Source organism: Mastigoproctus giganteus, chromosome 4 (genome assembly GCF_048544385.1).
Source record: "Mastigoproctus giganteus isolate SK-2022 chromosome 4, ASM4854438v1, whole genome shotgun sequence".
Lineage (NCBI taxonomy): Eukaryota > Metazoa > Arthropoda > Arachnida > Uropygi > Thelyphonidae > Mastigoproctus > Mastigoproctus giganteus.
In genome coordinates this window covers 23,411,584-23,438,739 of record NC_143578.1, presented here as the reverse complement: position 1 = coordinate 23,438,739, position 27,156 = coordinate 23,411,584, and the positions used below count along the sequence as shown (strand labels likewise).

The window sequence follows — 27,156 nt, the reverse complement described above, 5'->3', positions numbered from 1 at the left end:
GTTTCACACTTCCTGCTTCCTATTAGCTGTACCAGGTTTAGTATTGTTATTGTGCTTTGTACACAAATAAAGTCAGTTTACCAATAAAGTAAATTATAATAATTTATTTATATTTTTTGTATTTATCTCTTTATTTTAAGGCAAACAAGATAATTATGTAATTGAAAATAAGATTCCATAGTCTTTTAAGAAATTGCATTCTGGTTTACATTCACCTTATTGTTAATTGATAAATGGATCCTCAGTTTATTTATAGTTTAAATCATTAGCACACATACATAATCATACTTGCTATAGTTTCCTTAACAGCTGATTTGTACATTGTTATAATCAACACCAGGCAGACATACTCAGGTTCTATTTTATGTCTTTTTTACAGAAAATGTCCCAGTTTCCCTTACAATAAAATTTCCCCATTATGAACCAAGAGCATTCAGCACCTGATGATCCATTGTTAGGGTCAGGTCAGTTGGGCATTAGCATTAGTAAAGGCATATGATGCAAGAAAGCAAGCTTATGCAGCATCAGCCAAAAAAAAAAAAAAAAAATGCTTGACTTATCACATTACCAAATACTTGAGTATCTGTCAGTGTCTTGGATACTTGGGTATCTTGAGCCCTTAGTTTTAATACTTTCTAAGGCATAAGGCAGCTACTCACTTTATCAAGGATTTGATTTAATCCATGAATATACTAAGCTTTATCTTTAGTTTTCTTATCTTAAGTTTCCTGACATCTCGTACAAAAATGCATCACTGTCATTTATAGTCAAACTGTAAAAAGGAAAGCTCAGATTGGCCAACAGACCACAGTCATGGCAAGTCAGCTTGGCATCATCCATTACCTTCTGCTTCTCATGTGGTTCCTTCTTTGCAGTGTTTTCCTAGCTATAGCTGTATGTCTAACTAGTATTTATGATTTATATAGATACTTTTAGTCTCTTAAATAAAGTCCTATAATAATGGAATTCTTCCTCATAAAGTTAATGCCAAAATTTCCATTAAATTCAATTTAAAAAAATTTTTTTTTTTGAAATTTTAAATATTTTAAAATTTGAGAAAGATGTAGTGATTAGATAAAGAAGTTAATAGTGAAACTTTCCTTCAAACTTGGTAGCGTGATTCTTATCAGTTAGAGAATGGCCAAAATATTTTGATTACTCTGCCATCAAACTAGCAATTTACCAAACAGTTAAGAGCTTTCCTGGGTATATAAGGTATGTTCGTGTCAGACAGCGTCTGGGATTTCTCCCATCTCCGCGTGTGTTCGCTGTATTGAGGACAGCACACTGTCAAGCCAAAGACTTGAAAGTGTGTGGGCCCTGTTTGTGCATGTTCGTGTCTGACGGCACCTGGGATTTCTCCCATCTCTGCTGTTTGTGCAGTGTGATGTGTTGTTTGTCCGGCTTATTGGCCACCAGGCCCCTAGTGGGGCCCGACGTTGCCCATACCTTGCCACCTAGTTTCCTGGGATTTTAGTGGCTAGGACCTAAAAAAAAAAAATATATATATATATATATATATATACACAGTGAAACTTCCCTTTAATGGACAGACATGGAGGACGAAAATCTGTCCATTAGAGAGAAGTGTCCGCTAACAAGAAGTCTGAGGAAGAAAAAAAAAAGAAAGAAAGAAAAATCGTTAAACGTTTAATGTAAAATTAAATTAAATTATATACAGATTTTGCACAATATTTTTGTAAATAATATACATACAATTGTGCTATGCATATTATGACTTTATCTTAATAAAAATACATACAGTAATCACTTATTTTCTTCTGGCTGATAATTTTGTTTTCAACATTTGTTTGGAGTGAAGAAACCATCGAAAGTTCTTCCGTATCTTCTTCAGCGGCGAAAAACATTTTTAAACGATTGATTTGTATGAGCGCTTCTTCTATTTTCATCGGTGGTTCGTCGTTAATATGTTCTTCGACAGAATGACCTCCTTCCACTACTTCATCCTCATGAGGAACTCCTTGAAAAATATCGATGATAATGTTGTTGATATCTAGAGCACCATCTTCTGTAGTGAGGTTCGAGTCTATATCTTTGTAACCAGGGTCACTTGTAGCCGAAGTATCGTACATTATCAATAGATGTTGAAGTTCTTGTTCTTCTTGGTGCTCCACATTGCTGTTCACAACTTCAATTTTTGCGTTTGAGAAGCCAGACTTTACAAAACAGTTCACGACAGTTTGTTTTCTAATTGCGTTTACTGAAGAGGAAATCCATTGAATCGCATCTAGGATGCTGAGTGTCTTTGCAAGGTCACTCGCACATGTTACATCATTCATGTTTGCAATGAGATGTCTTAAAACACGTTTTCTGTAGTGAAGTTTAAAATTTTTTTATTATCCCTTGATCCAAGGGCTGACACTCTGCAGATGTGTTTGGTGGCAGAAAAACGATTTGAATGATACAATTCAATGTGCGGGTGAGATGCAGCATTATCCACGAAAAGAATAATTTTTCTGTTTTGACGAATCATGTTTTGGTTAAATCCATTCGCTCATGATATCTCGTGTCATCCACATTTTTTTTATTAGACTTCAAGTCAACATTCAAAAGATTCAACTTTATGCCCTTGAAACAATGAGGATTTTGTGGTTTTCCTATAACAAGAGGTTGTTCAAAGTCTCCCAGCATATTTGTACACAATAGTACAGTCAAGCGTTCCTTAGAAATTTTTCCGCCCTGGCACTTTTCGTTTTTTAGACTCTGTTTTTTCAGGAAGAGCTTTAAAAAACAACCCTGTTTCGTCACAGTTGTAAATATCCTTATCTTCAAAATCACGACATAAATCTTCCAATTTGACGGTCCACTCTGTTACAACCCCAGTATCAACAAATCCACCTTCACCACTTACAGTTTTCCAAGAAATTTTATGCTGAGTTTTGAACTTGTCTAGCCATCCCACAGAAGCTTTGAACTCATTTACTCCCATAGATTTCGCAACCTCCAAAGCCTTTTCCCTAATAATAGGCCCATTAATGGGAATTTTTTTAGCACGTGCGCGACAAATTTGAAGTCCAACAGTTTTCGGGAATGACTTTTGAACCTGATCATTTATGTGTTGCCAAAATTGTTTGAGCAGTTCATTTTTTTCCTTTAGGATGTCGCTTACCTGCGTCTTCCCGATTTTGAATTTTGCAGTGAGATTGCGAACACTATTTTTTTGCCGATTATACGTATTAATGAGTTCGACTTTATCTTTTAAAGTTAAATGTTTACGAGAAGACATTGTGCACTTCACACGACACTGAACAAAACTGAAAACTGAAACTCAAAAGACGAAAGGCCGACAAAATTCCCCCCCTGCACACACCGAATTCATCAGAAGTTTTACACGTGCCTTAAAATTCTTGAAAAAGGGTTTAGAACTGCGACGTAAACCTTGATAAAATTCAGAGAATCGGAAATAGAAAATAAACACACGATTGAGGCAATACGTGGAAGAAACGTTCCTAGAAAAAGGGCCGTGAGCTCGCCCGCTGTCCATTATTGGGGGATCAAATTAAGTGCTAATCTAAACGAAACAGTGCTGATTGCCTGTCCGCATCCGTTACAGAGAATGTCCGCTAGACAGAAGCTGAAAACACGTTAAAACCAATAGAGGAGAGTTGGGGAATTTGAAAATGTCCGTTGTAGAGAGATGTCCGTTAAAGAGAGGTGTCCGTTAGGAGAAGTTTCACTGTGTATGTATATATATATATATAAAATTATATTTCAATAATGTTGGAAAAGAAGTATTACTTAATAAAAATAAAAAGGAGGGTACAGCACACATCAAAGGCAGCAAAAAGCATATTCCTCTACATGATGCTTGAAACATAGTCATATAAATTAGAATAAGGTTTAAAATAATAAAATAATGCCAGCAGTACAGCAAGACAAGAGCAAAAAAACAAAATTAAACTTAGATTCAAATCTAACAGGGAGGGAAGAGAAAGGTAACAAGAATAAAAATATATTGCAACGGAAACTCTAAATTAATTTAGAAAATCTAATTATACGAATAATAATTCATTGAAATTTAAAGCCAATTAAATAGAAATTTAGCGGTGCCCCCCTCTGATGGGCACCAGGTCCAAATTTATGTGAAATATCACCAAACAGAGATTTAAACCATTCACAATAAAACAAAACAAAACAAAAATAGAAAAAATAGACCGACCATTATGCCCCATCTCAACAGAGGACCACAAGGCCAATAATGGTCAGGGAATCGCTGCATTTCGAATGCTAAACAAATCGCCACAAAGGCGAATCAGGACCACCGCTGTTCAATTAGCGGTGCCCATCAGAGGGGGCACCGCTGAATTTCTATTTAATTGGCTTTAAATTTCAATGAATTATTATTTGTATAATTAGATTTTCTAAATTAATTTAGAGTTTCCGTTGCAATATATTTTTATTCTTGTTACCTTTCTCTTCCCTCCCTGTTAGATTTGAATCTAGGTTTAATTTTGTTTTTTGACTCTTGTCTTGCCGTACTGCTGGCATTATTTTATTATTTTAAACCTTATTCTAATTTATATGACTATATATATATATATATATATATATATGCGTTTGACGTTAATTCTTAATAAGATTGCTGTTAGCAAATCGCTGGTTGGGGTTGAATGCTAGAGAGATGTGTTAAAAGGCCTAATAGGTTGGGCAGAATTTTGTTGTTATTAAATTTAGACGTGTGGGCTATACGTTGGATGAAAGATAAAAGTGGGAAGGAGGGGAGGCTGAAGACTGGGGAGTAGAAGTAAGGGGTCGATAGAGGAGATGACCCCAGATAGGCAGTATGGCATGCCCATGCCACACCAGAGGGAAGTTTGAATGGCGGGTGGGGGAGACGAAGAAGAGTTATCTCCCCCTGCCATGGATAAGGTATACAGGTAAAGTGGGGGAAGAGGCTGAAGACTGAGGGGGGTGAAAGGCAGAAGCATGGGGACGATAGAGAAGGCGACCCCAGGTGGTCAGTGAGGTAGGCCCATGCCTCACCAGGCAAAGAGATGGGTTGGCAGGGGAGGGAGGAAACAGAGCATGTCTCCTCTCCCTCCTGCCAGGGATGAGGAATTAAAGATGAATAGGATTAGGGTACCCCATTCAGCTCGCCATATAGCATTTGGCAGTGGAGCTGCTAGTGGTCCTAGTCCGTTCCCAGGAGCAATCGGACTGAAGCGTGATCGTTCATGGGGTGGTTCCTGTCCGTTCTGTAGTCTTTACTCTCAAAAGGTCCGGGTTTGCTTGTTGGCGTTTGTGGGGTCTTTCTTGTGTCATTTCCCATCCATGTGGTGTTTGGGTCAGTGTTGTTTATAGAGTAATTTCTCATTGATTCGACTTTAGGTCCACTTCAGGGTTTAGTGCCTTGATTGATTATCGGAGGCCATTGGGTTCCAGGCGTCTTCCGCGGGACGATTTCCTTCGAGGTTTGTTCATTTTCTTATTGTGTCAGTGGTTGATTGCGGTTCGCTGCGATAAGAGATCTCCGTCTTGTAAATAGGGCTAGTGCATAGCTGGAGAAAGCCTGATATTCTTCCCTGGTGTCCAAGATGTGGTGCCCCTGGCTGTATGGTAGATACTGTATTTTGGTGATGAATGCACTGCGGAGGTCGTCATAGAGCTGGCAATCATGCATGAGGTGCTGCCAGCTCTCCAGCCCCCCCGCAAGTGCATGTGGGATCTTCCTGTATTCCGAGTAGGGATAGTTTTGCATTCAGAGCTCCATGTCCTGTCAGTATGTGACTTGTAGGCCCGGGGAAAACCAGGGTGGGAAGTTCGGAAAAACCCAGCCAATGTTGGGCAGAAACTTTCTGGTGATTTCGCCTTTTTGCGAGGTGGCCCATCTATCCTGCCACACCTGCAGCAGGTGAGCATGCAGCTTTTTCTTTTCCATAGTCTTGCTATTGATGATGTCGGTGGTGAATCCCAAACATGTCTGTGGGATACCCTTGTCCAGGTGGTGCGTGAGGCCCCGTCGAATGATCTCCAAGTCCAGTGGAAGGACACCAGCAAGGACTTGCAGGGCATGCGTGCTCACTGTGCTGCAAGCTTGAGTAATGGTCAGAAGGATTGATCGGTGAATCGAGTCAATGATTCGTTTATTGACAACAGTTGTGGCTTTTTGAAACCATGCGCCAGATGCATACGTGACTATTGGGGTGAAGATGGTTTTATAGAAAAGACGTAGCACCTGTCTGTCTAGGCCCCAGTCTCTGCGAATGACTCTGGCAACCAATGCAGTGTATCGTCTGACTTTTGTACGCAAGTATTTCAGGTGGTCCTGAAATGATAGATTCGGATCTAGAATCATGCCTAGGTACTTTAGCTGCTTTGAGAATTTAATTGTTTTCTGGTCAATCTTGATTTGTGGAGGCCGCCTAAGGTTGAGGCACCCCTTGAGCAGAATGGAGTTTGTCTTTGCAGGGGATATTCTAAGTTGATTTTGCTTTGCCCATTCCTGAAGGGTGGACAGAGCCCGTCTTGCCAGTGTCTCCAGTTGTGCCCTTGAGTCCGCTGACACTGTTAGTAAGAGGTCGTCAGCAAAGGCCTGCGATTTTACTTCGTCAAGGTCTATAGCTAGGAAGGAGTCCATTACTATGTTCCACAGTAGTGGTCCAAGGACCGAACCCTGTATCTGGGTACTGGGAATGTTCTGCACCCTGCCCTTCCTCCATAAGTGTTAGGCTACATTCTCTCAGAATTACAGAAAATGTTAGGCGTATTATAGCCAAAACAGCTTATGCGCCATAAAACCCCCACAACAACAACAGAAAATGCTGGCAGAGTTGAAGAAGCTATACAGATCACGAAGCAATAAAACTGATGTTAGTTTAATTATGTTTATTTCTGAATTGGAAATATGTACCAATTTGGTGAAATAAATGTAATTATACCAATGTAGGTTTGAGTGCTTTGTTATCTTCAAACAGCACAGTTTATCTATGCATAATGCTGCTCAAAGAATACTTAGATTACTCTATAGATCAGTCCTCAATGCATTACAGTATTTATTAGTTTGTGCATAAGTTTTTTTTCAGAGACAAAAGTATTTTGGAACCATTAGCTTGCCTCTAAATCATTTTTACACTGCCAAATGACATTTAGTAATAAATAGCCAAACGGATCTGTTTCAAATAAGACAACCAGTTTCCAATTGCATCTTGCTTGAGAGTATAGTGGGTTTGCCACTTTTCACTTATATTTAGAGAGGTTTTTGTTCAATTCCCATATATGATTGGAGGAATTTCTAGCCCTCTTCAATTGAGGCTGTAAAAGGCTGTAGGGGGGGAACCATGCTTCCTCTCAGGCAGAGGAAGCATGGTTCCCCCTCCCAGGATTTTCAGCCTGCACAACGTGCAAACTGGCCTCTAAATGAATACCAATTTTTACAGATAGCAGTGGCACAATATGGATTAAGTTGCTGGTGTGCTTAAAACCCAACAATATAATAATAATGTCACACATTGCTCAGGTAGTGTTGATGATTTTAAACATAACTGCAAGTCATGAATTTTAACAGAAGATAAATTACAAGAAGTAGTAGTAGTAGTAGTGGCATGTGATGCAAGAAAGCAAGTGTATGAGCTTATGCAGCATCAGCCAAAAAAAAAAAAAATCACACCATTCCCTCCAAATGCCTGTCCAGTTCCTCCTTAAATTTATTTAACCTGTCAACTTCCACAACGACAGATGGAAGTTTGTTCCAGCAATTAACCACCCGCTGGCTAAAGGCAAATTTCCGCACATCTATTCTACATCTGTCTTTTCTTAATTTGAATTTGTGCCCCCCTTAGGTTCGTAATCTGAACAAGTGGAAGGATCCCATCAGAATTCAGCGTGCTCAACCCAATCAAGGCCTTATACACCTCAATCAGATCACCGCGTAGGCGCCTAGTCTCCAGCCACTGCAATTTGCAGAACTTAAACCTCTCTTGATAAGAGGATCCTTCATTCCCCTCACCAATCTTGTTGCCCTTCTGTACACGCTCAAGTAAATCTACATCCTTCCTAAAATGAGGCCTCCAGACCTGTACGCAGTACTCAAGGCGTGGCCTGACCATTGCCTTATACAGAGGGACAATCACCTCCTTCTGCCTGCTAGCAAAATTCCTATATATCATTGACAAAACCCCATGACCTGCCCTGGCAGCCTGTCTGCATTGCTCAGAAAACTTCATACTGACTGCACAATTACTCCCAGGTCTTTTTCATTTTCTACCACCTTAAGTGTGGTACGTTTCTCTGGGGTTACTTCTACCCATATGCAGTACTTTGCATTTGTCAAGGTTAAACTTCAGTTGCCACTTCTTAGCCCATCTGCCCAAATTATCTAGATCCTGTTGCAGTAGCACACTGCCATTACTGTCATTAACAACCCTGCCAACCTTTGTATCATCTGCAAACTTCGACATTAAGCCTGATATACCTTCATCAATATCATTGATAAATATACAAAACAACAGTGGACCTAACACCGAACCCTGTGGGACTCCACTAATAACATTAGTCCACGAAGAGCAGCACCCATTGATTACCACCCTCTGTCTTCTCCCACTTAACCATCCTTTTATCCATTGTAGCAACTTACCCTTAATACCATTCTGCTCCAATTTTTACAATAGTCTTCCATGTGCAACAGTGTCAAAAGCTTTCTTGAACTCCAAATATATGATATCAAAATAATTTTTTGCATCCAGTTCCTTTGTAACCACACCATAATATCCTATCAGATTTGTCAGACAAGACTTCCTTTAACAAACCCATGCTGTGTCTGAATTATTGCTGCAGTCTTGTCTAGATGATCCTGCTATGCATCTTTAACCAGTGACTCCATTATTTTACCCAGAACAGAAGTTAAACTAACTGGTCTGTAATTACTCGTGTCGCGCTTCGATCCCCCTTTGTGAATTGGGGATACATTTGCACATCTCCAGCCCGTGGGAACCTCCCCTGAGTCCAAGGATGCTCTCATAATTATGGCTAAGGGTTTGCTTAGTTGCTTTGCTGCCTCCTTTAATATAACTGGATAGATCCCATCCACCCCAGGTGCTTTTCTTATGTTTAACTTCAACAATTTCTCCTCCATTTTGCTTTCAGTTATTACAAAATCATTAAGTATCCTGCTACAATTTGATAACCTTCTGCCATTTTCAAACCTTAATAATTCCTCATGTGTGAATGGAGATGCAAAATTCTCATTCAGTTTGTTTGCTATCTGAGCAGGATCATCGACAGTCGAACCATCGATGTCAAGTGGACCAATCAGATTCATCCCCTTCCTTTTAGAGTTTATATAAGTAAAGAAATCCTTGCTGTTTTTCTTAGCATCTTTTGCCAAGGATTTCTCGTAATCTGCCTTCGCCTGCCTAACCTCCTTTGTGACCTGATTACAGACGAGCTTATATCTGCCATAGGCTTCTGAGTCGCTTGATAATTTATATGCATCCCATGCATTTTTCTTCTCTGTTACGAGTTCCATTAGTTCATTAGATAACCATTTAGGCCTAAACCTTGAACAATATTTCTTAATAGGTATGAAACTTTTAGTAGCATCCACGATTAATTCCTCGAATGCTTCCCACTTAGAATTTACTGTTGGTAACATCGTCAGTTGATCCCACTGTACAGAATTTAAAAACTGTCGGAGATCACTGTACTCACCTTTACGGAAGCAAAAACCCTTTCCTTTACCCCTGATGGTAATTAAATATTTAAGTAAATCCCACATCAGTACACTGTGATCACTGCCACCTAGTGGTTCCTTTATCTGCAAATTCTTAATACACGAATGATCACTGCTGATAACCAGATCAAGAGTATTACTTTCTCTGTTTGCCTCTCAAACATGCTGCTGCAGAAAACAGTTATCCAATAAATCCACAAAAGTCTGACTAGTGTGTGAGTGACCAACCCACAAGTTCCAATCAATATCTGGGAAGTTAAAATCCCCCATTATAAGACATTCCGATTTACTAGCCCACTCTATTTCTCTGTACAATTGTTCATTGTACTCATTCAAGTCATTAGGCTTATAACACACTCCTACTCTTATTTTTGCTTTCGCAGTGCTTATGTCACACCAAACTGACTCAACAGTGCACTCTTCATCTATATCAACTGGATGCACTTCTTTTGATTTTATGTTTATCTTAATTAACAGCATAACACCTCCTCCCTTTCTATCCTGTCTATCCTTTCTGTACACATTGTACTCCCCAAATTCCAGTTCAGCATTCCTTATATCTGTGTGACACCACGTCTCTGCTGTCCCAACAATATCCACCTTTGATGTCTTGACCAACACTTCAAATTTATTTACTATACTTCTAGCATTGGTATACATGCAAGCATACATGCTCCTACTCCTATTCCTAGTCACCCTAACACATCCCATATACCCACCTATTTCAGGATGACTGCCATCCATCCCTGAAACCCCCAACACCCCACGCTCCAGGTCGCTACTTATTCTAATAGAAGTTTTGCAAGAATCACCTTCACCTCTGCCTACGGCTACTGTTAAACTATTAGTCCTTGTATCCCCCCAAGCTATCAGTTTTCTGACCCACCTAACACTGCCTCGATAGCATCAGCAAATATTCTTGCACCCTTTCTATTTAAATGTATCCCATCCCTATAGAAGCAGTCTCTCCTGTTAACAAGTACAGTCCAGGCTGAAAAAAATTCTACCCCTTGAGCCTTGCAAATTCTTTCCAGGGCCGAATTGATCGACAAGACTCTCATCATATACTCCCTTCTATAGTGTCTGGGCAGAATTGCAGACACTTTCAAATTCAACCCTAATTCTTGGCTTTTGTTCAACAGTGACCTGTACTTGTCAAGTAATTCTGCTGGTCTCCTACTCTTGATATCATTAGTGCCAACGTGTACAACTATATCACCTTTTGTGCCCTTAAAAGATGATATCTGCTCTACAACGTCATCAACCTTTGCCCCTGGTCCTGTTCCACCTATCCTTTTTACAAAGCATGTTTCCCGTTTCCCTGACAATAGAGTCACCAACAACTACTAGTTCCTGTGGGACCAGCGCATTCTGCTTTGGGGGTTGCTGCTGTGTTGCGTGATGACCAAGTGCAAGCTCTGGCGTTGATGTGGGCAGCTGAGAGCTTGATGGGCCCCTCAATTTAGATCTTTCGAGGGCATCCACCCTGTCCTTCAAACTCTCATATAGGCCCATAACAACACTGAGTTGTCGCCTGATTTCCTTACACTCCTTACATCGTGCACACACAAAGACATCCCCCATGGCAATATCATGTTCCGTTCCAGAGAGTTCGGCAAACATTTCACAAGTCGCACATTTTTTTTTTAGGCTCTGATGCGTTAGAGAATCGCCCCCCCCCCCTCACTTCTCCCCTGAGTCACAGCACTCCTGCCACTTTGTGCCTGTTGCTTTGCTTCTCTAGTTTGGGGCATGATACTTTAAATTAATAAAATCAATAAATTAAATTAATTAAATGTCAATACTACGCTATCTAGTAGAAACAGTGAAGCGTATTACTCTATAAATTATACGTTTAGAACTACCTAACTACCTCAATTAAAAATTTGAATTCCCTACCACTATATACAAAAACAATGGCTGCAAGATTCGAACGAAATAACAGTTTTACGTATATTAAGTATTACGTATATCTACAAAAACTGTTTATCTAAATTAAAATAAAAATAACCAGCGCAACTATAACTATAAGACTACGTATTAAGTACAATATAAAATAACAATTATGTAAATAAAAAGGCAAACACTTATCGTTTTTTCGGAGCCTGCAACTCACAGCTGTAATCTTTAAATAGAGTCAACACCCTCTCTTTGAAGTACTTTTGGGATCTGTAAAATCTCTTCTGAAGTTTGACAACAACATGTGGTCGAAGTTCAGGAGAGATTTGAAGAGATTTGTTGTTGACATTTCAGAAGGTTGTTTTATGGAAATGCATGTCAATCCACAAAAACATTGAAATGCTTGCACACAAAATTAAGGTTGTGCATGAGCTCAAAGCAGCTAGGGCATACTGTAACACCTATTGCCATTTCATTTGTTCTTGATAACGTATTTTTCTCAGGTGAAGCACTGTTTTATTTGGAGAGTTACATCAGCAGCCAAAATAACTGAATATTGCACAGCATTAAGAAAGATTATATGCTCACAAAAGATTGAGATGTGATGTGGCATCTTCTATAGGATTATAGGGCAATTTTTTTAAATGAGACTCTCACTACTGAGATCAACCTGGACATTATTCAGTAATTTAGCTGTTTTTTGGAATTGGATGAAAGATACTGCTGCTTCCAACACGTTGGAGCAACTGCACATACTGCTCATATATGATTGGATCTACTGTGGATTTATTTTGATGGCTGCCATATTTCAAGTTTGTTTTCCCCACTCATCAGATCTATGACCTCTAAATTTTTATGTGGTATAAAAATATCAAGAATAAGGTTTATGTGAACATCTCCATGAACTGTATTCATGCCATTGATAAAAATATTGTTTATAACATTTCACCAAACACACTAAAATAATGAATGTTTCTATGAGATGGACACTTCTGGCATGTAATTTAGCTGTTTTTTGGAAGTGGATGAAAGATACTGCTGCTTCCAACACGTTGGAGCAACTGCACATACTGCTCATATATCAGTATTAATTTTAATTAAATTCTGTATCTGTTTTCAAAATTTTGTTATATTAATTGCAAACCATTTTGAATTTTAATCGGATAACTGTATATATTCTTTGTATTATATTTCTCTTTTATAATCACATTTTACTTTGCTGTTTAACACATATGACACATTACAAAGTTTTTTTTTTTTTTTTTTGTTAAATGTAGAATTTTCTATATTTTAAGAACAAATCTATGTAATTTTTAGTTAGTATGACATATCTCATTTCAGCTTTTAAAAAGTCAGCAAGATCTTCGAAGTTGTGAAGAAAATTTTAAATTGAAGAATGAGGAGTTGGAAAAGACCCAGGAGAAAGTTCATCAGTTAGAACATCAGATTGGGGATCTTCAGCAGCAACTGGGCTTAGTACTAATGTTACAAGAAGAGAAAAGGCAGTTGCAAGAAGAAGTGGATCATCTTAAACAGGATGCATTAAAGGTTAGGATGATGATTTTAGGTATAAAAAAAATGCTAAATTTTAACATGAGGAATTTTTACTGAAATGATAATCAGCTTTAAGAAAGTGGAATTGATACAGGATTTTCTTTGTAATTGATGGTTTATATCCTAAATTTTGGTAAAGTCAAATATCAGTTTCATTTTGCAATTCCAGTAATTAAAATCATGTTAATAAACTAATATGTATCATACACTATGAATGAATCTGTAGCATGATTTTTTTTTTTTTTTTTTTTGTATTAATCATTATGATTCTCATAACTTAAGATAGGGCTTGGGCTATGAGTCCTCATCTCAGATTGATTGTTATCCTTGTAAGAAACTAGAAATAAAATCACTGGAAAACAGTTGTATCCAGGCAGGCATGGCTGGATTGCTGATATATTGCTACCTTTTTAATAAATGATCTAAACAAATACTCAAAAACTTTAAGGGTAACTGAGTTAACTGCCACGTGGAGTTAAATGTATTTAGGAATCTGTCTGCCTTTGGTTAAAGGCTGAAGAATTATTATAGAATGTATTGGTAATTGTCGGTGAAAAAGTACTGTTTATGATGTAAGCTCTGTAAGATGTGACACATGCTTCAGATATCTGAGAAATATATTAATTTTGCTCAATTTACATATGAGGGGATATGAAAAAGTTCTTACCTTACCTAGAAATAAAAGCCCTAGAAAGGTGAAACTTCACAGGAACTTTAATCCTTTTCTATGTACTCTCCATGTATAGTAACACATTTCTTCCATCTATGGATCAATTGTTTAATGCTGCGATCATAGAAGTCCATACTTTTTGCCTGAAACCATGATTCATTGATGACTTCCTGGGACGAATAAAAGTGGCATCCACGCAATGGTTTCTTCATTTCTTAAAGCAAGAAATCTGATGGTGCTAGGTCAGGAGAATATGGTGTGTGCTGCAGTAGTTTGAAGCCACCCTGTGCAACAAAGTTAGTGGTGGCAACGGCTTGTGCAAAGGCATTAGTAATCTTGGGACCCATCGTGCAGAGACCTTAGACATGTTCAGATGGTCATGTAAAATTCTGTGGGCAGACCCATAACTAATTCCCACTTCATTTGCAATGAACTGCATTGTCACTCAGCACCAGCTGCTCAACCTTTGCAATCATCTCACTGTCTGTGGATGTAGATGGCCTTCCTTCTCTTGGCTCTTCAAAGACACTTGTACGATTGCACTGGAACTCGCTTTCCACTTTTTTACAGTGATAGGATGGACAATTCTGCCCATACACAGCTTTCATTTCTTCATTAATTTCCTGAGCATTTGTTGCCCTGCAAATGCAGGAACTTGATCACTGCTCGATATTCCACTCTGTCAATCATAGCTTCCTTCCTTCCTCAGATTCCAGGCTCCATCTCTGGTGTATGATCACCTACATGAATGAAATTTCACATGTTAGTTATTGAATATGTAGACAACTTATATTAAAAATGGCATCTTCCAGCTGATGTTTTATCTAGGTCAGGGTATGAACTTTTTGATACCCCTCGTAAATCCAAAGTGAATATGATTATTAGATTTCACAGAGATCATTGTGAGCATGTGTTTACGTTCAGGTTAATGCATGTCGTAGAAGTACAATGAAGCAATATGAAGAGACCAAATGGTTCCAAATTAGTCAATATGAAATGAAGTGAAAAAATAAACAAAAATATGCCAATATTCAAAATGCAATGCTAATGCAAAAATCCATATGTACTCTGCTTTGGTATAATTGCCTAATTGTCGTATTAAATCATATTCTCTAAGTAGCTTTATAGTCCTAATCACGCTCCTTAGTTTATTTTGAGTGTAGCTGAAGATTTTGCAGGTTACTGCTTAATATACATAGAACCTTTGTACTGTTCAAAAGTTGCTGCCATTGTAGTATATTAGATCATTACAGTATAGCATGATGTATATAATCAAACTTCATATAGTAAGGTATATTGTAAAACTAGATAGTGTAATACGAAGCACTACATTTAGGAACCCATTAGCTTAGTGTAGTATTATCAGTTAATCAATTAAATTTATTAATCTTATTAATTTTCATTGTTAATCAATTAAATTGTATTTAAATGAAAATCATGTCCCAGGCTAGAGCAGCAAAGTAATGGGCACAAAGTAGTGGGAGTGCTGTGGCTCAGGGGAGAACCAAAGGGAGGCGATTCTCCAACGCATCACAGTCTAAAAAAATGCAGATATTTCTGGAACTGGACATGATCTAGCCAAGGAGGATGTCTTTGTGTGCTAGAGGCAGTGTGAAGAAATTAGGCACCAACTCGGCATTCTGATGGGTAGATATGAGAGTTTGAGGAGTAGGGTAGTTGCCCTCAAAGGAATTGAAATGGGGGAGACCATCAAGCTATCAGCTGCCCAACTCAATGCAGAGCTCATTCTTGTGCATCAGGCAACACAGTGACGATCTTCAAGACAGAATGCGCTGGTACCACAGGAGCTAGTTATTGTCAGTGACTCAATTGTCGAAGAAACAGGAAATATATTGTGCAAAAAATGTAGGTGGAATAGAACCAGGGTATGTCTGCCAGGAATAGGACCTGGCAGACATACCCTGTCTGCCAGGGGCAAAAGTTGAGGATGTAGAGTAGATATCATCTTTTAAGAGCACAAAAGGTGATATTGTTGTACACATTGGCAATAATGACATTAAGAATAGGAGATTTGAAGACTTACTTAACAAGTACAGGTCAGTGTTGAAAAAAGTGGTGAGTTAGGGATAAATTTGAAAGTGTCTGCAATTTTGCCCACATGAAAGGAGAGAGTATATATGATTAGCATTAGCAGTGTCATATGATGCAAGAAAGCAAGCTTATTCAGCATCAGACAAAAAAAAAACTTCCATTTCACCCCTCCGTTCGTTCCAAATACCTGTCCAGCTCAGCTTTAAATTTATTTAGGCTATCAACTTCCACAACAAAGGATGGAAGTCTGTTCTACCAACCAACCACCCGCTGGCTATTAGCGGTGTTCCCTAAGGGCTTGGTGTTGGGCCCACTGTTGTTTTGTATATTTATCATTGATATTGATGAAAGTATATCAGGCTTAATGTCCAAGTAGACAGATGATACAAAGGTTGGCAGGGTTGTTAATCACAGTAAAGGCAGTGTGCTACTACAACAGGAACTAGAAAAGTTGGGCAGATGGGCTGAGAAGTAGCAACTGAAGTTTAACATTGACAATTGCAAAATATTGCATATGAGTAGCAGTAACCCCAGAGTAACGTACCAACCGAGTGGTACTACACTCAAGGAAGTGGAGAATGAAAAGGAACTGGGGGTAATTGTGCAGTTAGATATGAAATTTTCTGAGCAGTGCAGACAGGCTTCCAGAACAGGTCATGGGGTCTTGTAAATGATATACAGGAATTTTGCTAATATAGAAAAGGAGGTGATTATCTCTTTGTATACACCTTGAGTACTGTGTATAGGTCTGGAGGCCTCATTTCAGGAAGATGTAGAGTTGCTTGAGCGAGTACAGAGAGGGGCAACAAGGTGAGGGGAATCGAAGGAGTCCTCTTACGAAGAAAGGCTTCAGTTTTGCCAGCATCCGGAGACTAGGCACCTTCAAGGTGATCTGTTTGAGGTGTTTAAAGATGAATGGATTGAGCAAGCTCAGTGCTGATGGGATTCTTCCTCTTGCTGAGACCACACAGATGAGGGGGGGCACAAATTCAAATTGAGGATGGCATGTTGTAGAATAGATGTGTGAAAGTTTGCCCTTAGCCAGTGGGTGGTTGATTGCTGGACCAAACTTCCATCTGTTGTAGTGAAAGTTAATAGTTTAAATAAATTCAAGGAAGAACTGCACAAACTGTTGGAGGGAATGAATAGGTGAAATATGAGTTTTTTTTTGGCTGATGCTCTATAAGCTTGTTTTGTTGCAACATTTGCCACTGCTAATTAGCATTAGTAGAGGCATATGATGCAAGAAAGCAAGCTTATGCAGCATCAGCCAAAAACAAAAAAAAACACGCTCCCATTTCATCCCTCCATTCGTTCCAAGTACCTGTCCAGCTCAGCCTTAAATTTATTTAGGCTATCAACTTCCACAACAAAGGATGGAAGTCTGTTCCACCAACCAACCACCCACCCACTGGCTAAAGGCAAACTTCCGCACATCTATCCTACATCTGTCTTTCCTCAATTTGAATTTATGTCCTCTCAAATGATCATTCTGAGCAAGAGGAAGAATTCCATCAGCATTGAGCATGCTCAAACCATTCAAGGCTTTATACACCTCAGTCAGATCACCTTGCAGGTGCCTAGTCTCCAGACACTGTAATTTGCAAAATTTAAGCTTTCTTTGTAAGAGCAACCCTTTGTTCCATTCACTAATCTTGTTGCCCTTCTCTGTACTTGTTCCAACAGCTCTACATCCTTCTTAAAATGAGGCCTCCAGACCTGTATACAGTACTCAAGGTGTGGCCTGACCATTGCCTTATATAAGGGGACAATCACCTCCTTATCCCTGCTAGAAAAATTCCTGTATATCATTGACAAGACACTGAGCTACTCTTGCAGACCGTCTGCACTGCTCAAAAAACTTCATATCTGCCTGCACAATTACCCCCAGGTCCTTTTCGTTCTCTACCACTGTGTAGTACCACAGAGTTGATACTTTACTGTGGGGGTTACTGCTTTCTATATGTAGTACTCTTCATTTGTCACCTCTCAGCCCATCTGCTCAATTTTTCTAGATCCTGTTGCAGCAGTGTACTGTTAGTGTCCTTAACAACCCTTCCAACCTTCTTATCATCTGCAAACTTGGACATAAAGCTTGATATACCATCATCAGTATCATTTATAAATACAGAAAACAACAATGGACCCAACACTGAACCCTGAGGGACTCCACTAATAACATTAGTCCATGATGAGCAGTGTCCATTGATTATCACTCTGTCTTCTCCCACTCAACCATCCCTTTATCCATAGCAGCAATTTGCCTCCAATGCCACACTGCTCCAATTTGTTCAGCAGTCTTCCATGTGCAACAGTATCAAAAACCTTTTTAAGATCCAAATATATGATATCAAAGTTATTCCGTGCATCCAGTTCCTTTGTGACCACATAGTATCCAATCAAATTGGTCAGGCAAGACTTTCCCTTAACAAAATCATGCTGTGTCTGGGCTATAACTGAAGTCTTGTCTAGATGATCCTACAGTGCTTCTTTAACCAGTGCCTCCATTAATTTTTCTGGAACAGAAGTTAAACTAACAGGTCTATAATTACTTGTGTTGCCCTTTGATCCTCCTTTGTGAATTGGGGTCACATTTGCACATCTCCAATCCATGGGTATTTCTCCTGAGTCCAAAGAAGCTCTCATAATTATGGCTAAGGGTTTCTTTACTTCCTTTGCTGCCTCCTTTAATATAACTGGATAGATTCCAACCACCCCGGGTGCCTTTTTTATGTTTATCTTCTACAGTTTCTCCTCCACTTTCCTCTCAGTTATTATAAAATCATCTAGCTCACTGCCAGAGTTTAATTCACCTCTGCCATTCCCCTCCCTGAATAACTCCTCATGTGTGAATGTAGATGCAAAATACTCATTTAGTTTGTTAGCCATCTGAGCAGGATCATCAACAATTGAACCATCAATATCCAGTGGACCAATCTGATTCATCCCTGAATCGAAAAATTCAATCAATGTGAGCCTTGTCAATCAATGTGAGCCTTGTCAATCAATTTGGCCCTGAAGAGATTGTGCTCATGTGGTACAGTTTTTCTTGGCATCATCTGTGCTTGGTAACAGGAGAGACTGCTTCTACAAGGATGGTTTACACTTAAATAGAAAGGGTTCAAGAATATTTGCTGATGTTATTGAGGCAGTGTTAGGTAAGTCGGAAAGCAAGCTGCTGGAGATTTCAAGAACTGCTGGGAGGCATCGTGGAACAAGTAAATATATGGGCTGTGTTAGGGTAACTAAAGAGTAAGAACAGATGCATGTATTCTTGCATGTACACCAAATGCTAGGAGTATAGTAAATAAATTTGATGAATTTGACGTGTTAGTCAAGACGTCGGTAGTGAATATTGTTGAAATATCAGAGACTTGGTGTCACACAGATATAAGGAATGCAGAATTGGAATTTGGGAAGAAAAATGTGCATAGAAAGGATAGGCAGGGAGGAAGGGTTATGCTGTTAGTAAAGAAACAAAATCTTAGACAGTGCATTCAGGTGACATAAACACTGGGAAAGCAAAAATGAGGGTAGTAGTATGTTATAGGCCTAATGACTCTGATGAGTACAACGAAAACTGTATAGAGAAATAAAGTTGGCCAGCAAATTAGAAAGTGTTATAATGAGGGATTATAACTTCCCAGGTATTGACTGGAACCTGTGGGTTCATCACTCTCACACTATCAAGACTTTTGGGGATTTATTAGATGATTGTTTTCTACAGCAGCATGTTCGAGAGGCAACTAGAGGGGTAATACTCTTGATGTGATTATCAGCAGTGATTACTCATGTATTAAGAATCTGCAGAAAAAAGAAACACTAGGTGGCAGTGATCACAATGTACTGATGTGTGATTTACTTAAAGATGTAACTACCATCAGGGGTAAAGGGAAGGGTTTTTGCTTTCATAAAGGTGACTGCAGTGGTCTTGGACAGTTTTAAAATTCTATACAGTGGAACCAACTGAGGATATTACCAACTGCAAATTCTAAATGGGAGGTATTCAAGGAATTAATCTTGGGAACTACTAGGCTTTTCATAACAACTAAGAAATACTGTTTGAGGTTTAGGCCTAAATGGATGATAGATGAACTAATGAGACTTGGGGCAGAGAAGAAAAATGCATGGGATGCATGTAATTTGTAAGGTGACACAGAAGCGTATGGTAGATATAAGCTAGTCTGCAATCAAGTCATAAAGAAAATTAGGCAAGCAAAGGCACCCCTACTCAATTTTCTGCATGTTAGATCTGATTCTCTCTCTGATAGTTATTACAGTAATTACAGTTACTGTAATAATTATTACAGTTAGTTATTACAGTAATATAATTATAAAAATTACATTTCATAATTCAAATTATATGTATACAGTATATAATAATTTTATTCTTTATATAGAGGTATTAAGTAAACATCAGTTATAGATCACCACAAAATTAATCACCTTTAAATAGATCACCTTTTTATAATGAAATAAACATATACATTTAAAAAACTTAAACCAAAATTACGTGGCACCCTAAGGTGCCATGGCATTCCGGTTGAAAACCACTGCCCTAGAAGGAAGTGAATGAATCAGATTGGTCTACTTGATTTTGATGGTTTGATGATCCTGCTCAGGTAGCTGACAAACTGAATGAATATTTTGCATCTACATTCTCACATGAGGAATACTGTGGGGAAGTGGAGGCCAGAAGTTTATAAAACTCTAACAGGGAGCTAAATGAGTTTGTAATAACTGAGAGCTAAGAGGAGGAGAAATTGTTGAAGTTAAACATAAAGGCACCTGGGATGGATGGGATCTATCCAGTTATATTAAAGGAGGCAGCAAAGGAAGTAAACAAACTCAGCCATAATTATGAGAGCATCCTCAGATTCAGAGGTCCACACAGACTGGAGATGTGCAAATGTATCTCCATTTCACAAAGGGTGAGACGGGTAATTACAGACCTGTTAGTTTAACTTCTGTTCTGTGGATAGTAATGGAGTCACTGGTTAAAGAAGCATTGCAGAATCATCTACACAAGGCTGCACCACGCTCTGTCTGAACTTATAGTTCAGACAGCACATGGGTTTGTTAAGGGGAAATCTTGTCTGACCAATTTGATTGGATACTATGATGTGGTCACAAAGGAACTGGATGCAAAAAATAATTTTAATATCACATACTTGGATTTTTAGGAAAGCTTTTGATACTATTGCACATGGAAGGCTGCTGTACAAATTGCATTAAGGGCAAGTTGCTGCAATGTATAAAGGATTGGTTGAGTGGGAGAAGACAGAGAGTGGTAACTGATGGACACTGCTTTTCATGGACTAGTGTTATTAGTGAAGCTCCCCAGGGTTTGATGTTGGGCCCATTTTTGTTTTATATATTTTTCAATAATATTAATTAATGTATATGAGGGGCATTCACTAAATTATCTACCTACCTATGAAGGAAATAAGATAGAGGCAAAACTGTTTTTATTTTTCAGTGTGACTTCCCTAAACTTCAATACACTTTTTCCATTTTGTTGGCAATGAGGCAATACCAGAAATATAAAAGTCTTTGTCTTGTCCATCAAACAATGGGGCATTGTCGAGGTCACATTATGTCAAGGATCTGGGTATATTCTTACCATGTGTATGCCATATCCAAAAATTTCATTACTTCATACACATGCCCTCCCCCCCCCCACTTTTCTTACTATTTTCTATTTTCTTACGCCATGAATTGTCAAATTAATAGGGTAAGCTTATCTGCGAAAAGATCTAAACCTCTCAAACACTTCCAAGTCCATTTCACAAATATATGTGGGCTCAGTTCTAATCTCAACGATGTCCATTTCCACTTGCAGCCTAACAAACCCCATGTAATTTTTCTGACAGAATCTCAGTTATCGGTCGATTCAACCACTGCTCATCTCAGTTGCCAAAATTATTTGCTGTATGATTCCCTTTGTCTCAAAGGTGGTACTTGTGCATATGTCTGTTCTGATATTGCCTGTCAGAGATTTGGTAATATGGAATCTCCTCTTTTTGATCTTCTCTGGCTTAAAATCTCTCTACCTCATTCTGTAAAATTCATCTGTTGTCTCTAATGTCCTCCCAAGTCCACTAATCACTTGGAGCTCTTTGACTTCCTCTCTTTGCAACTTGACTTTCTCCAGTCCAATTTTCCTAACAGTGAGGTAATTTTCCTTGGTGATTTTAATGTTCACAACTCCAGCTGGTTTCCGTTTTCTAGTCACACAGACCCAGCTGGTCGAGATGCTGAGGCTTTTGCAATTACTAATGACCTTGACAATTGTTCATTTACCTACCAGAGTACCGGACAATCCTAATCATACAGTCAACACGTTTGATCTTTTTCTCACAAACAACCCTTCTAATCGAAGTGAGTGGTCCTTTAGGCACCTCAGATCACAACTTGGTGATTGTCTCATATCCAATGGAGCTTTTATCTCATAGCTATTCCCAACCTCATGTTGTTTGGCCTTACAAGAATGCAAAATGACCTGAGAGATTTCTTTTCTTCTTTTCCTTGGTTGGATTACTGTTTCAAAACTTCTGATGTCAATGTTTGCTCAGATTGTGCCAGTGAAATTAATCTTGTAAGAATGGAATCCTTTATTCCACACTCCACTTTAAAATCTCATCCTTTATCTAAACCTTGGTGTTCCACTAAATGTTCTAAGGCTGTTCAAGAGAAGAACATTGCATATCGTAATTGACTTGTTTCCAATTCTTCAGTTTCATTTTATTCCTACACCAAAGCTAGCAACAATTGTAAAGCAGTTATTAATCAATCCAAACTAGATTTTGAACAGGCTAAGAGTAGAAAACTTGCTACTTGCCCTAATGGTAGCTGAGCATTCTTGTCCCTTGCCAAAGCTATTGGCCACAACTTTTGCCCATCTCAAAGGCTTTCGATCTTGTTTGGCATAGTCATCTAAACAAGCTTTCATCTTATGGTTTGCCAACTGTTTTTTGTAATTGATTATCCAGTTTTCTCTTTTACTGCTCACTTAGGGTGATGGTAGATAGCCCTCTGCCTTCTAACTTCTCCACTAATGCTGGTTTCCCCCAAGGTTCTTTCCCCCACTCTTTTCCTTTTTTATATTAATGACCTTCTTCCATTGACCAGAAATCCTATTCATAGTTTTGCCGATGATGGCACATTGCATTCCACTTTCCAGTTTGAGAAACCTTGCCCTGCTCAATCAGCTTCAACTTCTCGAATATCCACTACCATTTCCTTAAATGCTGATCTCCATGTAATTCTCCAGTGGGGAAAAGACAACTTAGTTGATTTCAATCCTTCTAAAACTCAGTCCTGTCTTATATCTTGCAAAAAGGATTCTTCAGCTTCTATGCTTATCTTTGTTGACACTCTGATTTTTAGGCAAGATGATATATCTCTTTTGGGGATTATCCTGACTTCTAATCTCTTTTGGCACAAGCACATTACAAATAGTGATTCCTGTGCTTCTAAAAACTTTGGTTTTCTCTTGAGCTCTCAGCATTACGTTTCTTCCAAACAGCTGTTCACTCTGTACAAATCGCAAATCTGCCCTACCATGGAATATTGTTCTCACATCTGAGGCAGTGCCCCCAAACCCTCTATCAGGTTTCTAGATTCCATTCAGAAGAGAGCATTTAGGTTAATTAATGACTCATCTCTAAAAGAGTTTCTCCGTTCGCACTCTCAAAGATGCACTGTTTCTGCTGCATGCCTTTCTACAGATACTTCCATGGGCACTGTTCTTCTAAATTGGCTTCTATAATTCCTGCTCTCTCTTTCAAAACAATCTGAACACGTGCCTTCATCAGCCAACGTACATTTACTGTCCAACTTTAAACTCACAGAACCAACTTTTCATCTTCCTCATTTATTCATTCAACTGCCGTTTTCTGGAACAACCTTTCTTAATTTGTATTTCCTGAAAATTACAGTCTACAGAAGCTCAAGTCTAATGTCAACAAATATCTTCTTTCGTCTTCTCAACCTCCAACCCAAGCACAGTACTAAGTACTATAGGTTCTAATATCTGTTGTGTTTGGGGTTTTCATAACACATGCACACTCTCTCTCTCTCTCTCTCTCTCTCTCTCTCTCTCTCTCTCTCTCTCTCTCTCTCTCTCTCTCTCTCTCTCTCTCTCTCTCTCTCAAGGTTTAGGCCTAAATGGTTGTCAGATGAACCAATGAGACTCTTGTCAGAGAAGAAAAATGCATGGGATACATAAAAATTATCAGGCAACACAGAAGCCTATGGCAAATATGAGCTAGTCTGTAATCAAGTCACAAAGGAGGTTAGGCAGGCAAAGGCAGATTACGAGAAATCTTTGGCAAAGGATGCTAAGAAAAACAGCAAGGATTTCTTTACTTATATAAACTCTAAAAGGAAGGGGATGAATAAGATTGGTCGACTTGATATCGGTGGTTCGACTGTTGATGATCCTGTTCAGATAGCAAGAAAACTGAATGAGTATTTTGCATCTACATTCACACATGAGGAGTTATTAAGGATTGAAAATGCCAGAAGGTTATCAAATTTTAGCAGGGTGCTTAATGATTTTATAATAACTGAGAGCAAAGTGAACGACAAATTGTTGAAGTTAAACATAAGAAAGGCACCTGGGGTGGATGGGATCTATCCAGTTATATTAAAGGAGACGGCAAAGGAACTAAGCAAACCCTTAGCCAAGGAGAGCATACTTGGACTCGGGGGAGGTCCCAATGGATTGTAGATGTGCAAATGTATCCCCAATTCACAAAGGGAGATCGAAGGGTGACATGAGTAATTACAGACCAGTTAGTTTAACTTCTGTTCCTGGTAAAATAATGGAGTCACTGGTTAAAGATGTATTGCAGGATCATCTAGACAAGACTGCAGCTATAATTCAGACACAGCATGGGTTTGTTAAGGGAAAGTCTTGTCTGACAAATTTGATTGGATGTTATGATGTGGTTACAAAGGAACTGGATGCAAAAAATAATTTTGATATCATATACTGGGATTTCAGGAAAGCTTTTGACACTGTTACGCATGGAAGACTACTGTACCAATTGGAGCAGAATGGTATTAAGGGTAGGTTGCTACAATGGATAAAAGGATGGTTGAGTGGGAGAAAACAGAGGGTGGTAATCAATGGGCACTGCTCTTCGTGGACTAATGTTATTAGTGGAGTCCCACAGGGTTCGGTTTTGGGTCCACTGTTGTTTTGTTTATTTATCAATGATATTGATGAAGGTATATCAGGTTAAGTGTCGAAGTTGGCAGATGATACAAAGGATGGCAGGGTTGTTATTGACAGTAATGGCGGTGTGCTACTGCAACAGGATCTAGAAAATTTGGGAAGATGGGCTGAGAAGTGGCAACTGAAGTTTAACATTGACAAATGCAAAGTACTGCATATGGGTAGAAGTATCCCCAGAGGAATGTACAACTGTGTGGTACTATGCTTAGGGTGGTAGAAAATGAAAAAGACCTGGGAGTAATTGTGCAGTCAGATATGAAGTTTTCTGAACAATGCAGACAGGCTGCAAGAGCAGGTCATGGGGTTTTGTCTATGATATACAGGAATTTTGCTAGCAAGGAAAAGGAGGTGATTGTCCCTCTGTATAAGGTAATGGTCAGGCCATACCTTGAGTACTGCATACAGGTCTGGAGGCCTCATTTTAGGAAGGATGTAGATTTGCTTGAGTGTGTACAGAGAAGGGCAACAAGATTGGTGAGGGGAATGAAGGTATCCTCATACCAAGAAAGTCTTAAGTCCTGCAAATTGAAGCAGCTGGAGACTAGGCACCTGCGCGGTGATCTGATTGAGGCCTTGAATGGGTTGACCACGCTAAATTCTGATGGGATTCTTCCACTTGTTCAGATTACGAACCTAAGTGGGCATAAATTCAAATTGAGGAAAGACAGCTGTAGAATAGATGTGCAGAAATTTGCATTTACCTAGCAGGTGGTTAATTGCTGGAACAAACTTCCATTTGTCATTGTGGAAGTTGATATGTTAAATAAATTTAAGGAGGAACTGGACAAACATTTTAAGGGAATGGTTGTGTAAATTTTTTTTTTTTTTTTTTTTGCTGATGCTACATAAGCTCATACGCTTGCTTTCTTGCATCACATGCCATGATTACTACTAGTACTGAATGAAATATCTTCATCACAACTAGAATATACCCAGTAGCCAATCCATTGGAACAGACTGGGTATATTTATTAAAGGAATTTCTTTTTATATATATATATATATGTGTGTGTGTGTGTGTGCTGTTTGAACTTGGTATTGGCTTTCCTTTGCTAAGCCTGTTTTTTCTCATGCTTACTAACTCTAGACACAGTCACCAGTAAATTTCGATATTCCTTGCATTGTGTATTTGTGCAGGATGCATTTGTACTCAGCATGGTCATCTTGCCTGATCGTATAGTGGCTTGCCTCCTCTTAAATGCATCCTGCTCAAATATAAAATCCTGTTCCCCCATCCCAAAACATGACTCACTGGCTATAGTCCTGAATTTGTGGGGGGGGGGGAGAGGTGTTATAGGATTTTGTCCTTGGAAACTTAGGTGTTTTCCTGCATTTGTATTACTACATACATGTCATACTTGACTAAGTAAAATAAAAAAAAGAAACATAAAGGAAAGTAATGAAAGAATTAGAAGTTTATCTGGTGATAATAAAATTTTTAAATATAGTAGAAGGAATAGAATAGAAAAAAGAGGATGTATTACAAGAAGGATAGAACATGGAGGAGGGGGTGGGGGAGTGATTATAGCTCATTAACAGAATAGTAGGAGAAGAAAAAATGAAATGGCATGTGACTGAAAAAGCATGATAACATGAGGTGGTGGTTAGTAGTAGAAACTGTGATCTCACTGCCTTTACAGAATATGCAGAATCTTCTGTTGTAATTTTAATTTTGAGGCTGACAAAAGGAAATTTAACATAATTTTTAAATTATTTCAGTATCGTAAATGGGAAGAAGGATAATTTTAAGTACCAAATGAGTGAATTCCTTTTAAGGTATAGTTTTTGTTTTTCAATCTGAATCCTATTGAAAACATTTAATCTAAAATTTATAACTTTTATTGTCTGATAACATTTTTTAAGTAATCATTTTAAATACCTTTGTGGAAATAAATTAATAATTAAATTCTTCAATAAAATATTGAATTAAATGTGAAACAGATTTTAGAAGGGACTTTATAAAGTATTAATAACTCTGACTTTTTGAAATGCTGATCTTTAACAATATGAATATACAGTTCATTCGGTATATCTGTTATAACAACGGTTT

At 38.5% G+C, this 27,156-nt stretch overlaps 1 protein-coding gene across 1 annotated transcript in view; it reads left to right on the top strand.

Annotated features, from left to right (window-relative positions):
• Nucleotides 1–27,156, top strand: part of LOC150086470 (golgin subfamily A member 1-like) — a 222,044-nt gene that overhangs the window by 81,357 nt on the left and 113,531 nt on the right. Inside the window, exon 7 of the mRNA XM_090371410.1 lies at nucleotides 12,929–13,135. Coding sequence (XP_090227536.1) covers nucleotides 12,929–13,135 — 207 coding nt within the window. The remainder of the gene's footprint in view (nucleotides 1–12,928; nucleotides 13,136–27,156) is intronic.